The sequence below is a fragment of the Alligator mississippiensis genome, chromosome 5 (assembly GCF_030867095.1).
Source record: "Alligator mississippiensis isolate rAllMis1 chromosome 5, rAllMis1, whole genome shotgun sequence".
NCBI classification, from domain to species: domain Eukaryota; kingdom Metazoa; phylum Chordata; order Crocodylia; family Alligatoridae; genus Alligator; species Alligator mississippiensis.
In genome coordinates this window covers 141,278,179-141,291,335 of record NC_081828.1, presented here as the reverse complement: position 1 = coordinate 141,291,335, position 13,157 = coordinate 141,278,179, and the positions used below count along the sequence as shown (strand labels likewise).

Below are 13,157 nucleotides of genomic sequence, written 5' to 3'. Positions count from 1 at the left end.
GCACTCAATCAAGCTTCTCCACATCCTTTTTTGAATTGTGGAGCCCAAAACTGGATGCAGTACTCCAGCTGCAGCCTCATCAAGGCCGAGTACAATGGGAGAATGATGTCCTGGGATTAGCTTGAGAAGCATCTATGGATGCAAGTCAGCGTTTTGCTCGCTTTACGAGCCGCAACATCACATTGAAGGCTTATGTTCATCTTGTGGTCAGTCATGACCCCCAAGTCCCTGTCGTCCATAGTGCTAGCTAGCATAGCATTGCCGAGCCTATAAGCATGCTGCAGATTTTTCTTCCCAAGGTGGAGAACCTCACATTTTTCAGTGTTAAACGCCATCAGGTTCTCGTCCACCCGTTTCCTGAGCCTGTCAAGGTCAGCCTGGATCACCTCCTGTCTTCAGGTGTGGACGTTTTACCCCAAAGTTTGGTGTCATTGGTGAACTTAGCTAGTCCACTTCTAATACCAGTGTCCACATCATTAATGAAGCTGTTGCATAGTGTAGGCCCAAGAACAGAGCCTTGAGGGACCCCATTGGTCACAGTGCACCACGACGATTGACTTCCATCAACCACCACCCGAGCCAGTTCCCGAGCCAGCAGACTGTGGTGAGGCTGAGGCTGCCGTTAGCCAGTTTTGCTAAGAGATGATCGTGGGATACCAGATTGAAAGCTTTTTTAAAGTCAAGATATAGCGCATCAATCTCTTCTCCCTTGTCCAGGTGATAGGTCACCTGGGTGGCTAGGGCCACGTGCAGTTCGTATTTTCTCTGGAAGAATTGCAGGACCATATCAGCAACTTGGACGAGGGGGTGGAAATCACGCTGTCCAAGTTTGCTGATGACACTAAGATGTGGGGCAAGGTGGACACACTTGAAGGGAGAGAGAGGCTGCAACTAGATTTAGACAGACTACAAAAGTGGGCAGACGAGAATAGGATGGGGTTCAACATAGACAAATGCAGGGTGCTGCACCTTGGGAGAAGGAATCCACAGCATACATAACAGGCTGAGGAGTTCCCTTCTTGAAAGCACAGAGGCAGAAAGGGATCTTGGAGTCATTATTGACTCCAAGATGAACATGAGCCACCAATGCCAGACCGCAGCCAGCAAGGCCAGCCAGACCTTGTCACACATCCAAAGGTGCATCTCAAGCCGGTCCAGAGAAGTGATACTCCCCCTCTATGTGACTTTGGTCAGGCCGCAGTTGGAGTACTGCGTCCAGTACTGGGCGCTGCACTTCAAAAGGGATGTGGCCAGCCTGGAGAGGGTTCAGAGGAGGGCCACCTGCTTGGTGAGAGGGCGGCAGGATAGGCCCCATGAGGAGAGACTGAGGGACCTGAACCTGTTCAGCCTCAGCAAGAGGAGGCTGTAGGCAGCCACCAGGTCCCCCCTCAAACTCATCAGGGGAGATCAACAGCGAATAGGTAGAGCCTTTTTCTCCCCAGCACCACCTGGGGTGACGAGGAATAATGGTAATAAGCTGATGGAGAATAGGTTTAGGTTAGAGATCAGAAGACAATATTTTACAGTTAGGGTGGCCAAAATCTGAAACCAACTTCCTAGGGAAGTGGTCCTCACCCCTACCTTGGGCAAATTCAAGAGGAAGTTGGATGATCACCTGTCTGGGGGCTTGTGAACCCAGCATTCATTCCTGCCTGTGGCAGGGGGTCAGGCTAAATGATCTGTTCAGGTGCCTCCTGACCCTAGCTACTATGAAACAATGTACAACCATGGCAGCTCCAAGGTCCAGGGCATGAATTATGCAGTGTGTACACCCACCAGTATCACAGAAGGTGCCTTACAAAGTATCTTATAAAGCAGGCTGTTTTGGATTCCGTCCCAGTTGCCAGTGTACAGATCTGGCTCATGTACTTGGCCCAGAGGAACAGCAAAATATCTGACATTCCTTGGCTCCCAGTTGGTTTAGTTTTTTACAGCATGGTCCTTACAACCTTTTCCCAACTGGAGCTCCAGAAGAAGCACAGTTTTTTGGATTCTATGGATGATTTGCTGTGAGTAAAGGAAGGCCAACATGGTGTACAGAAGCACTGGTAGCAACACTGCACTCATGAGTGCTATGTGTACCCCCCACTGACAAGCAGTCCGTATTCCGCAGTCCCAATCTCTCCTTGACTCTTGCTGTGGTCTTTTACCATGCCTTCTGTTTGTTCAGCTCCAGGTCAAACTCTACCCCAAAGATCTTCACCCCCAGGGCTTACAGGTCCCTGAGTTTGCCCAGTCCTAGGCAGGTACTTTTGCTCAGTGCAACAGGGAGACTGATTCCAACCCTGTTACGGAGGTTTTATAGTACTTACCCACTGGGAGTCCAGTAGACAGAGTGCAGAGAGATGATGTCATCAGGTGGCATCTCTCAATCTGTAAAACCTGACACCTGTAAAGAGAGAAAAAAAATGAGCCAAAAATGAGTGAAGTACAGAAACAGCTAAAAACTGCCAACAGCCAGCTTAGTTCCCTGGAAGGGGGTGGAGAAAAAGAAGCAGCCGGTCGTCGTTGCTGCATTTTGCATGGCGGTGCAGAACTTTACCAGAATGTTGAGCTTGGCTGTGATACCATTCGGGCGAGAGTGGAAGTACTTACCTGCGATAGGTTGCCGAGTTACCTTCTTAAATAGAAGGCAGCTTATGACCCAGCCATAAAAGACTGAAAGCTGGGAGAAATTTGATGAGAATTTGGCCTTAAATCAGACTAAATAACAGTCAGTATACTTATGAGTGACTTTAAAAATGACCTGTTAGGTTCTAAGTGAACCCATTGCAGCAGAAGCCCAACAAAGAAGTTAGACTACTAGCTGATAAGGAGTAAACCAGCTGGTTAGTCCTGGACATGGTGAAAGGGAGATAGAGCCCTGCTACAGTCATTCAAGAAATAAGCAAATTGCCTTGGTATATATGCCAGTGTCCATTTTTGTTATGATTTCTATATATTTTTTCCCATCAAGACATGGCAGACAAATCTTCAAAGAAAAGCCAGCAGCATATCTACCAGGCCAGCTAAAAGATTGAGAGACCCTGTGAATACCTATCAAACTCACATTGAGTTCGTCCCTGCCACCACTCTTTATACCTGGGTGTGTTTTAACACTCTTTCCACTGACCGCTTATCACTGCACAGGACATTGAGGTCATCCATGTAGACTAGGACCCTTGTCTCTGCCTCCTTTCCCATGGGGATCATCATTCAGCTGACCCTGGGATCTTGCCTGAGAACCACTAGCCCAGCAGCTATCATGCAGGTGAACAGGATTGGGGAGAGCGGGCTGCCCTGCTGGATGCCTGACTCCATTGTGATCAAGGCAGTCAGAAACCCATTCACCAGCACCCTGTTGATCACATTGGTGTACAGTGACTCTATCCAGGTGATGATAGTTGGTGGGACCCCCATCTTCTTCAGTGTTGAACAGGAGCCAGTGGATCACTTGGTCAAAGACCTTCTCCAAGTCTAGGTTCAGCATGGCAGTGTTCAGGCCTCTCTTGTGTTGGTACCACACCATGTCCTGAGTTGCAGCAGGATCCTGTGGATCTGTTGCCCTAGCACCATATACAACGGGTCTTCATGGATTACGGTGCCAGAGTTAAAACACTCAGCCAAGACTTTGGCCGTCGAAGTTTGAGAGCGTTATAGGTCTCTGGTTTTTCAAATTCTCCCTTGCCCCCTTCTCATAAAGAAGGGTTATGAGGTTCTGATCCATCTTGGCCCCTAGGTGATCCTCCTTCAGCTGCTCCCTATACACATCCAGCAAGTCTGGATCTACTTTGTCCCAGAAGATGACATAGTACTCCTTGGACAGGCTGTCTGCCCCAGTAGTTTGACCATTCTTAAAGCTGTGGAGTGTCTTGGTGATTTCTAGTGTCCACACCTTCACCAGCTTTTGGCCTTCATCCCAGCTGAGGACCTGGGTGAGCTCTTTCAGGTAGGCCTGCATGGCCTCTGGGTCCTCTGGGCACGCCATGTACAGCTTTTGGTAGAAGGCTGCTGCTGTCTCCAGCATCCCTTCATTTGATTGATGCATCCACTCCCACTCTGTCTACTAAGCTGGTCATGGCCTCCCTTTTGGCTTTCTTTAACCTCCTGAATTGAGCAGACCATTCCTCCTTTTCCTGCACCCCAAGGGGCCAGTATGATGCCCCGATCTGAGCTTTCATCTTTTGCCTGGCCTCTCTCATGTCCCAACCCCAAGCTGCTTGGCTCTGTAGGCTCTGCAGCTTACAGTTTAGGTGCTCGTGGTGTCTCCTCTGGAACCAGGTTCACCTTCTGCTGCGTAGGGGTGTGTGAAGCTTTGGTCGTCAATTCAATTCGGAGAAGATTCAGTCCGATTCAGAGACCAAATCACCAAATCCGAATGGAATTGGGAGACCAGAAAAAACCTCTGAATCAATTCGGAGAAGCTTCGGAGATTTGGAAGGCAGTCTTTCAGGGGAACAAACTGAGAGGAGGGGGAAAGACTAACATCTGTAGCTGGCCAGTGACTGTGATCTTTCTCTGAGTCCCTTTCCAACCACGGTGCTCTGGGGGAGGGACAGAGAAACAACACACAAGCCTCTGTCTTCAGCCTCTCTGTTCCTTTTGTAAGCTGCTTCTGCCTGAGCAGTGGGAAAGCCCCCTGTTACAGGCTACCATACCTGCTGTTTTCATCCTGCTGTGCCCTTAACACACACAGTCACGTCATGAGTTTTACTTGTCAGCATCTTGAGGTGCAGTTTCCCAGAAACCCCTGCACCTATCTCCTTGATACTTGGCAGGCTTCATGCCCTCAGAAGGAGCTACCATCCCTGCTGTTTTTATCTAAATCTGCCAAAAAATGACAAAGTTATAGATATTTCAGTGATTTCCCCATTATAATCTATGGTTGAATCACCGAATCTCTCCAAGTCAGAGCCGAATCTTCCAAAGCTGATTCAGCCAAATAGATTTGGGACAATGATCTGAATCTCCAAATCAAGTCACTGTCCTCCGAATAGGCCGAATCTGAATCTAATACTTCCCTATTCGCACAGGCCTACTTTGGGCTGTTGGAAAAAGGCCAACACTGGCCTGCCTTGACGTTGGCCCAAAACTGTGTGGCTCCAGTACCAGCTCTGAGGGTCCTCCACCCTGCATAGCACTGTCTGAATTCCCACTGATTTTTTTTATTTTTTTTTTTGTCATCCAGAGGTGCTTACACACCTCTGCCCCTCTTGGACTGCCTCTCTCCCCCATCTCTGCCATCCCTGTTAGGAGACAGTGGTCTAAGAAGCAGACTGGTGTGGATTCAGCTTTCGCTACTGTCCACTCCTCGCAGAGGAAGACGGAGTCTATGCACAACCTCATCTGCCCCATGAGGTCCACCAGGGTAAAGTTTTCCCTGGGCCTTTGGGCTCCTTGCCTGCACCCACCAGGCTTTGGTCACAGGCAAGCTGCTTCAACAGCATGGAGGATTTGTCCAGGCCTGTCTTTTGGTCTCTGCTTATTCTGTCTTCCTCCGATACAGTTTACATCTTCTGTGATCACCACTGGCCAGATATTGGGCATTGCCACAGCCATGTTCTCTAGGAAAGCACACCTGGTTTTTCTTTGTTGGATGGGGAGTAAATATTTAGAAGGTCAAATTTTTCTCCCTTTGTTTCAAAGGTGGCTTGTAGCAGCCTGCCTACAGTAATCTTTCTGTGCTGTAGAGGCCTCATTTTGTCTCTCTTCAGCATTTTGGAAGACTGAAAGGCCTCATTTCATCTCATCCATGGGCACATGGATGCAAGGGGTGCATCTGTTGTAATGGGTGCGTGGGCTTTTTAAATGCGTTTTAAGGTGTATCAAGGAAAGCTTATGTGGGATACTGTGTGTGTATGCGTGTCTATGTAAATATTTTTTTCAAAAAAAAAAGTTATCATTTTCCACAAGGACCTGCAGAAAGAACACAGAAACTTGAACTGGCAGGCAGCCCACTGGGCACTCCCTGTGTGTGCATGGAAAAACAACACAGGGCAGAGAGGTGCACTTAACTGCCCAAGGCAGTCCTGCTGGTAGTAGCTGGAAATGATTGACCACCTCTTCTGGGACTGCCCATATGCATATGAAGAAAGTATGTGCACCCCTCCTGGTGGCAACGGGATTCAGAACCCTGACCAGAGAAGTGGTTCTCTACGGGCACTTGACCAAACAGCAAGGGGCCCCAACAGCCCGTTTCGACCTGTTCATTTTGTGCTTCAGGTATGTCCTGTGGAAGGCCAGGAACCTGGTCATAAACAGGCACTCAGACCCCACAGTTGAGGACTGTATTAAAAGGGGATTGAGTGAAATGTTCTGGTACTACAGGAAGACAGAAGAGGATGATGGGAAAGGGATGGTGGACCTCATACGGAAGAGAGGGATCTGGCATAGACTTTTCGGAGGCAAGCCCTCCAAAGAGAACAAGGAGGAGGATAATGGTGAGGACGACAATGAATATGATGATGCGTGAAAGGACTGGACAAATGGGATGAGGGAGGATGGAACTGAAGGGAGTCTTTGATTAAACTAATGTTTTCAAGGGAATGGTGATGGGTGCGTGCGCAGCACAAACTTTGTAACAGGACTAAAATAGTTTAACTGTTAAAGTGCATTATTGCTGTCAAGTGAACCACAGCAGTCACGTGACAGGTTGTTAGAGGTACAGTTGTATATAGTTGTTTAGGTATGTAGAAACAAATATTTTTGCAAAAAAAAATGCAGTAGGTTCCCATCAACATATTTGCCTCCTATGGGCTGTGTGTTTTATAGTCTTGCTCAGTGTTGGCTGCATTTAATCAACTTGTTAACTGGTTTGTATTACTGAGCACATAATGCTTTTAGCAGTGGTTTAAAGATAGGCAGTGTATTTAATGTGGTTTCTTTGTATTCAAATGTAAGATGAAAAAGTTTCATCTTATATTTGAGTAAATAGCTGACTTCCTGCCCCTGGGACAGGGGGCTGGACTCGATTTTTCCGAGGTCTCTTCCAACCTTAATGTCTATGAAATATGGCAAGTTGGTGGCTAGGCTGAAATAGAACCCAAATTATCTTGACTCCTAGTGCATTTGTTACAAGATGCTTTTTTCTTCTGTTTATCTTTAAAGTGTTTCTTTTTCTCTTATTCCCTGTCACATTCCCAATCTTCCACATTTCTCTTTCTCTCTTGATATTTCTTTTCACCCTCCTCTTTGACTGGTATCTTCCTGGAGTTTACTTTCCTGAATTTCTTTGAAAACCTTGTTTGTTGATTCCCCCTTCTACTTTGGCTGCCTCCTGGGAGAGGAGTGGGGTGAGGTGGGTATGATATGCTACTAGAGTACTCTACAGGAAGAAGAAATGATGACCATATTTTCTTCTGAGGCTGTGCTACACTGGAAATGACAATAAGAATAGGACAAAGGGTATCAGTAGAGGGAGCAGAGAGGGAAGCAGCACCAGGAATAGCCTGCAGTAAAGGTGGGGGTAGGGAGTGAAAGGGAAACCTGGCATACTGCCTGCAGCACTTTGAGTGAGAGTGACAGCAGGGACAAACAAGCGACTGTCACTCCAGTTGAGCGACGCTTGGCAAGTATCCTTAAACAGGAATGAATTAAAAGTCAGAGTGTATATAAAAATTTTCTATGGGTATGAATCAGTATATTTAAAGGTTGGGTAGCTCCCCTGGGATGTAGTCTACAAATTAGCGTAGCTGGATCTGATTAGCTATATAGGTTAACAGTGAGCTTGACTGAAGGATGCAGCTGAAGGCAGCCATCCTTTCATATTTATGTGCTGATTTCTGTGCCTGTAGGCTTCTACTGCCTCTTTGTGTTTCCTAGAAAAAATACATTAGATGCTAGGGAGCCCAGCCAGGCTGACAGCTAAACTGTCAGCAGAAAGAGGTTGAAAAGAACCATGCTACTGATTCAGAACCAGAATTGGTTTTCTTTCTTTAATGTCTTTGCTACATTTACTTAAAATGCCATCTAAATTTATATTTTCCCTTATCGTACATAACATTCTAAGCATGAGGAAGTGTTGCATAGTAAAAATAACTAAATTGGGATCCAGCTAATGCTTTTTCATGGGCAAGAAACAAGCATGACAGTTCTTTTGTTCAGTAGACATTTTTTCACATAACATTTATGATATTTTTGACCCAGATTACATGATTTCTTTTTAAATAGTAATTTTTAATAATTCTTTTTAAAAGCAATTTATTAAGAATAAAATTTGTCATCATAAAATTATTGATTAAACATGTAAAGTGTTGGTTTAAGGGACAGATGTTGTGTGGTGAGAACACTTCTTGTATTTCTTCAATATTCTGTTCAATTGCCAGTGCTACTTCTGTCTTGTTATTTTGCTGGTTCAGCCTTTGTCCCCTCAAATGCATTGTGGGTTACTAATTTTGTTTGTTGATCTTGAAACGAAGTACCTTAAACCCACAAAAACCATAAATAAGTTACGTTTATAAATCTATAATCTCCCAAACTGTTAGGGCTTTTCTTGTTATACCAGACTTATCTTCAGGGTTTTGTGCTGGTTTAAAATCATGGTGACAGCTCTTTTTACTAGCTGGTTCTCTTTTAATTAGAATTTAACTGAGGTACTTAGAAGATTCAGCGTGTTTATAGGATTAGTTCATATGTTTTATATCAATAATAAATGTAGCTGTCAGTAATATTGAAGAAAATTTGTTAGATCAAAGAGCAAATGCACCCCTAAAGAAGCAGATTTAGAATAATTAACTCCAAATTAGACCAGAGTTAATCTAAATACTAACTTGAATGGTAAGTACTTTAATTTTTTTCTCCTGCTGCTAATTCCAGAACATCCCCCAAAATTCCTGTTTTGGGGTTAGGAAGCATTTGGCTTATGTGTTTTTAATACTGCTTTTCATCATATGCTGTGTAGAAATGGATAAAGTGTTCTTATTTTGTCTCTTTTCCCAGGGTACCTTTGATGATTACTTGGAGTTGTTCTTGCAGTTTGGCTATGTGAGCCTTTTCTCATGTGTTTACCCATTAGCAGCTGTGTTTGCAGTGTTAAACAACATCACAGAGACTTATTCCGATGCCTTAAAAATGTGCAAAATCTTCAAACGTCCATTTTCAGAACCTACAGCAAATATTGGTGTCTGGCAGGTAACCTGTTTTTCACCTGTTTGTTTATTGGTGTGTGAATGACACTAGGAATTGATGCCCCTACCTCCCCCCACATTGCATCTGCCTCCTGTGGCTAGGGGGCAGGCAGGGGATAAAGGCTGCAGGAGGCAGAGGTGGTGGTGAGGAGGCAGTGGCAGGGCAGGGGGCAGGGGTCAGGCCACTTGCCTCCCTACCCTCCGGCCCTTCGCTGCCTGCTCCCCTGCCACTGCTTTCCCTGCTGCAGTGGTGGGAAGGATGAATTTAAGATGACGCTCTAATAATTAGTTTCTTTATATGGAAGATTATAACACATTTATAAATTTTTCTTGCATAGAATCTAATTATGGGGGGGGGTCGTCTTAAATTCAGAGTCAACTTGGATTTGGATAAATAGGGTATACATGTACATTCAGTGGGGCAGAAGTATAAGAGAAACACTGCAATGTTAAATAAGGTAGAGGGGTGATGATGGACAGCCCTAAAATATATAAATGAAAATGCAATAATATTTTAACACGTCTCATTTTTCTAAGCCAGGCCTATACTATGGACATTTGCTGGCTTAGCTATGTTGACCAGAGATGTGATCCTGAATGACATAGCTCTGCTAACAAAGCACCTAGAGTAGATAAAATCATGCTAGTAAAATTGCATTTTCGCTGATATCGTTTGTTTCACTTGCGTTAGAGGCAGGAAGGGGCAAGACTGGGCTGGAAGAAGCTGTTCTAACAAATAGGTGGATTTTTTTTCTTTATTTTCTGTTTATATGGTTCATTTCAACTAATAGTGCAAATGTGATAAAAATTAATATAGGTTCTAGGGTTCAGTCATTTATTTTGTGTGTGTGAAAGGAATAAGGAATTAGCTGGAGAGTCTTCTGTGGAAAGGACATTTGAATTATTGTATCAGACAAGTAGAATCAGTGCTTTGCTGTCAAGGTGAACATTGCTTCTGCTGATTCATCAGAGCAGTCATTACATTTCAATGTCAGTCTTTTTTACTCACAGGGAGATTTATCATTTACAGGGTCAGATTTTCAAAGGTAAGTGTTGTATAGCAGGCAATTATATCTGTGTACACATTATTTCTGTGTGCTCTTCAGACCAGGAGCTTCTCGGAGCAAGATTCATCCTTTTTGAATGTATAGAATATATTAAAATACCTGTGGGTTATACCAGAAAATAAATTACAACATCACCCATCTCCATACCATGCAAGTCATATACCTGTATATTCACACATGACCAGTAAGTCACCTGGCTGGCGTGTGCATGCAAATGCCCAATTCTGTAGGTGTAAGCATGCAATTATGCATGCTTAACTATATCTCATATTGTTCCAACAAAATTTGGCATCCAGAGCCAATTTAAAATCTTACTCTGCATTACCATCGTTGCTGACATTAGTTTTCTGTCATCTAGTAATGAACCTTAAGTCAATATTTTGGCATAGAACGTTGACAGTATTCATTTTAGTATTATTGAATTCTGAAATACTCTAAATTAAAAATGTCCTTTGGTATTGTTTACTTTGAAAGTTATCTTCTTTTTGGAATGTGCTGTACATCAGGGGTTGGCAACCTGTGTCTTGTGGCCCTCGGAATCATTGGATCTGGCCCACAACGTGCGGGCTTTGGATCTAGGCACTCTCCATCATGGAGACAAGGGCAGGCTGTAGCTAGGTCTTAGTGCCTGCCCATCTACATCTGACCCCAGGTGAGTCATTTCTGCCTGCAGCCAGAAAAAGTTGCCCACCCCTGCTATAGACGATTCAGCCCAATGGCTTACTGTAGTCATATTTATTAAGTTGTGAATTTAAATTCTGGGTCAGTTGAGGATACTAGAGATATCATTCTGTTTACTTTTTTCTATTGGAATTAATCCTGGTTTTTTTTAGGAGACAATTTCATGTCTCACAAATTTAACTGGTGGGATGAGTTTCAAGACCTCTTAAATTCTATCATATTATGAAAAATAACCCTTGTGCTTTCCCCAGCAAAACATGCAGGGCAAAGGTCAAGCTTGCAGAATGCCAGTGGTGGACCCTGTATTGGTATAAGCCTTGTTTTGGCTCTTATCCATTTTAGAGGATTTATGGGCCCTGTTTATTCATTTTAGATGAGATGTTGATAGATTCTAGACAGAACCTCTTTAGTTCTTTATTTGCCAGAAATCAAAGAGAGAATGGATAGTACTTTTTTTTTTAGCTTTGCTCAAAATTTGATGAAAGAGCAGAGGTTTTGTCTCAGGTCAGGGGACTCAGGAGCTAGACATGTTGTTTGAAAGTTATATATATATTTTTGTTTTATTTCAGTTGGCTTTTGAAACCATGAGTGTAATATCTGTGGTTACTAATTGTGCACTGATTGGAATGTCTTCGCAAGTAAATGCCATTTTCCCAGAGTCAAAAACGGACCTCATTTTGATTGTGGTATTGGTGGAGGTAAGTTTTAAGCTTTAAATATCTGCATGGATTTAATAGTAAATGGCATTTACAACAGTGAAGGTTTTAGTATTTCACTTGTCAGTAGATCTTTTTTTTTCATTTACCAGGAAGTAGAAATTCCAGGATTAGAACTAGTGTTTGTTGGCATTGTATATCATTGTAGTTTCATCTTTTGATGTTGTCCTGCTGCTTTACATATTTACAAAGTATCATTTCCATAACCCTCTTTTTTTTTTTTTTTAATATAGCATACCTTCTAGAAAGATACCATGTCCAGTGTCATTCAAGTAATAGTCTTCACTAGTGCTTCTATTCCTCCTGCCTTTTTGGAGCTAATAACCTTTCATTTCATTTTACCACCATAGTTGGTAAAAATAAAATAATAAGTTGGTAAAAATAAATAATAAAAAATTATTTTGGTTACATAGTTTTTAGGAAATTGGTTTCCTGTTTATGGCCAAAACTTTTAGGTTGCTTTTGTGAATAGATTGAATTGGATAGTGGCAGAATGATGTTCTTTTTTTCTTTTTTTTTTTTTTTGTAGTAGCTACCATCTTGTGTGAATGAGTCTGAGTTTTCATTTAAAAAGACGTTGGCATGTTTAAGCTTTACAAAACTTACAGTTGATTCAAATCTTGAGGTTAGCTGATAGTTGAATCCGCATACATTCTGTATAGTCAGACATTAGACGTTGTTAAAATCACTGACAGCATTAAGTGTGAAGCCTATTGTTGAGAGGTTAAATGTAAACAACAAAACTATTATTGTTGATCACTGTACACAAGTGGGAGATCATACTGTAAAATCTGCACAATTGGATGTGAATGGAATCTCATGTTAGTATCAAGTAGATAGTTAAGTTTCTAGGTAGGCATTTATTTTTGGAGTACACTTCAGGAGAGCACCACTACTAGCCTCTCAAAATGTAATTGATGGCTTATGCATTTTTCTAGAATAGGAGGCAGGGCCTCATTGCATTTGATCAGATATCTCTTGCACCACCACTTTAATATAATATCTTTCACATAATCTTATCAAAACGTTCTATAGAGCTAGATTGTAGCAGAAGGAATGAATAAATGAAGAAGAAACATTTGAAAGGAAATGGTAAGTTGATATTGAGTTATTCCATATGCAACAAGAGGTTGCTGAGGGAAAGGTGCCCATCCCAAAATCAGCAGAATGATGTAAAGGGACAGATCTCAAGTTGATACTGGGTGAATAAAGAATGTGAAAAGAAAGAACAAATACAGTAAATGATATGGGAAAGGTTCCTTCCTAAGGGAGGACAGCCATTCAGATAAAGACAAATCACCATCTTAAATAGCAAAAGTTAGGACAGAATAAGCATCCCAAATGTCTGCTTTGTATAGATATACCAATCCGTTGATTCAAAAAAATAATTTCTACAGAATTTAAAAAATAGAGTTGGAAGGGATTTCAAAGGATCATCAAGACTTGGCTTAAGACACAACTTGTCTGAATCATCCCAGATAAATGTTTACCTCGTAGAGCCAAACAGCCCAGGGAGATTTTTTTTTCCTTTTCAGAAAATTCAGTCATTCTTATATTTTAGTAGTATAACAAATACTCTTCAAATTGAA

At 42.8% G+C, this 13,157-nt stretch overlaps 1 protein-coding gene across 4 annotated transcripts in view; it reads left to right on the top strand.

Annotated features, from left to right (window-relative positions):
- Positions 1–13,157, top strand: part of ANO10 (anoctamin 10) — a 249,542-nt gene that overhangs the window by 45,918 nt on the left and 190,467 nt on the right. For all 4 annotated transcript variants that reach the window (XR_009462580.1, XM_006276151.4, XM_006276150.4 and 1 more), the window contains exons 11-12: positions 8,917–9,108; positions 11,422–11,550. Coding sequence is in view for 3 of the 4 variants with exons in the window: in XM_006276151.4 (XP_006276213.2) it covers positions 8,917–9,108; positions 11,422–11,550 (321 nt within the window). In the remaining variant the exon portion in view is untranslated. The remainder of the gene's footprint in view (positions 1–8,916; positions 9,109–11,421; positions 11,551–13,157) is intronic.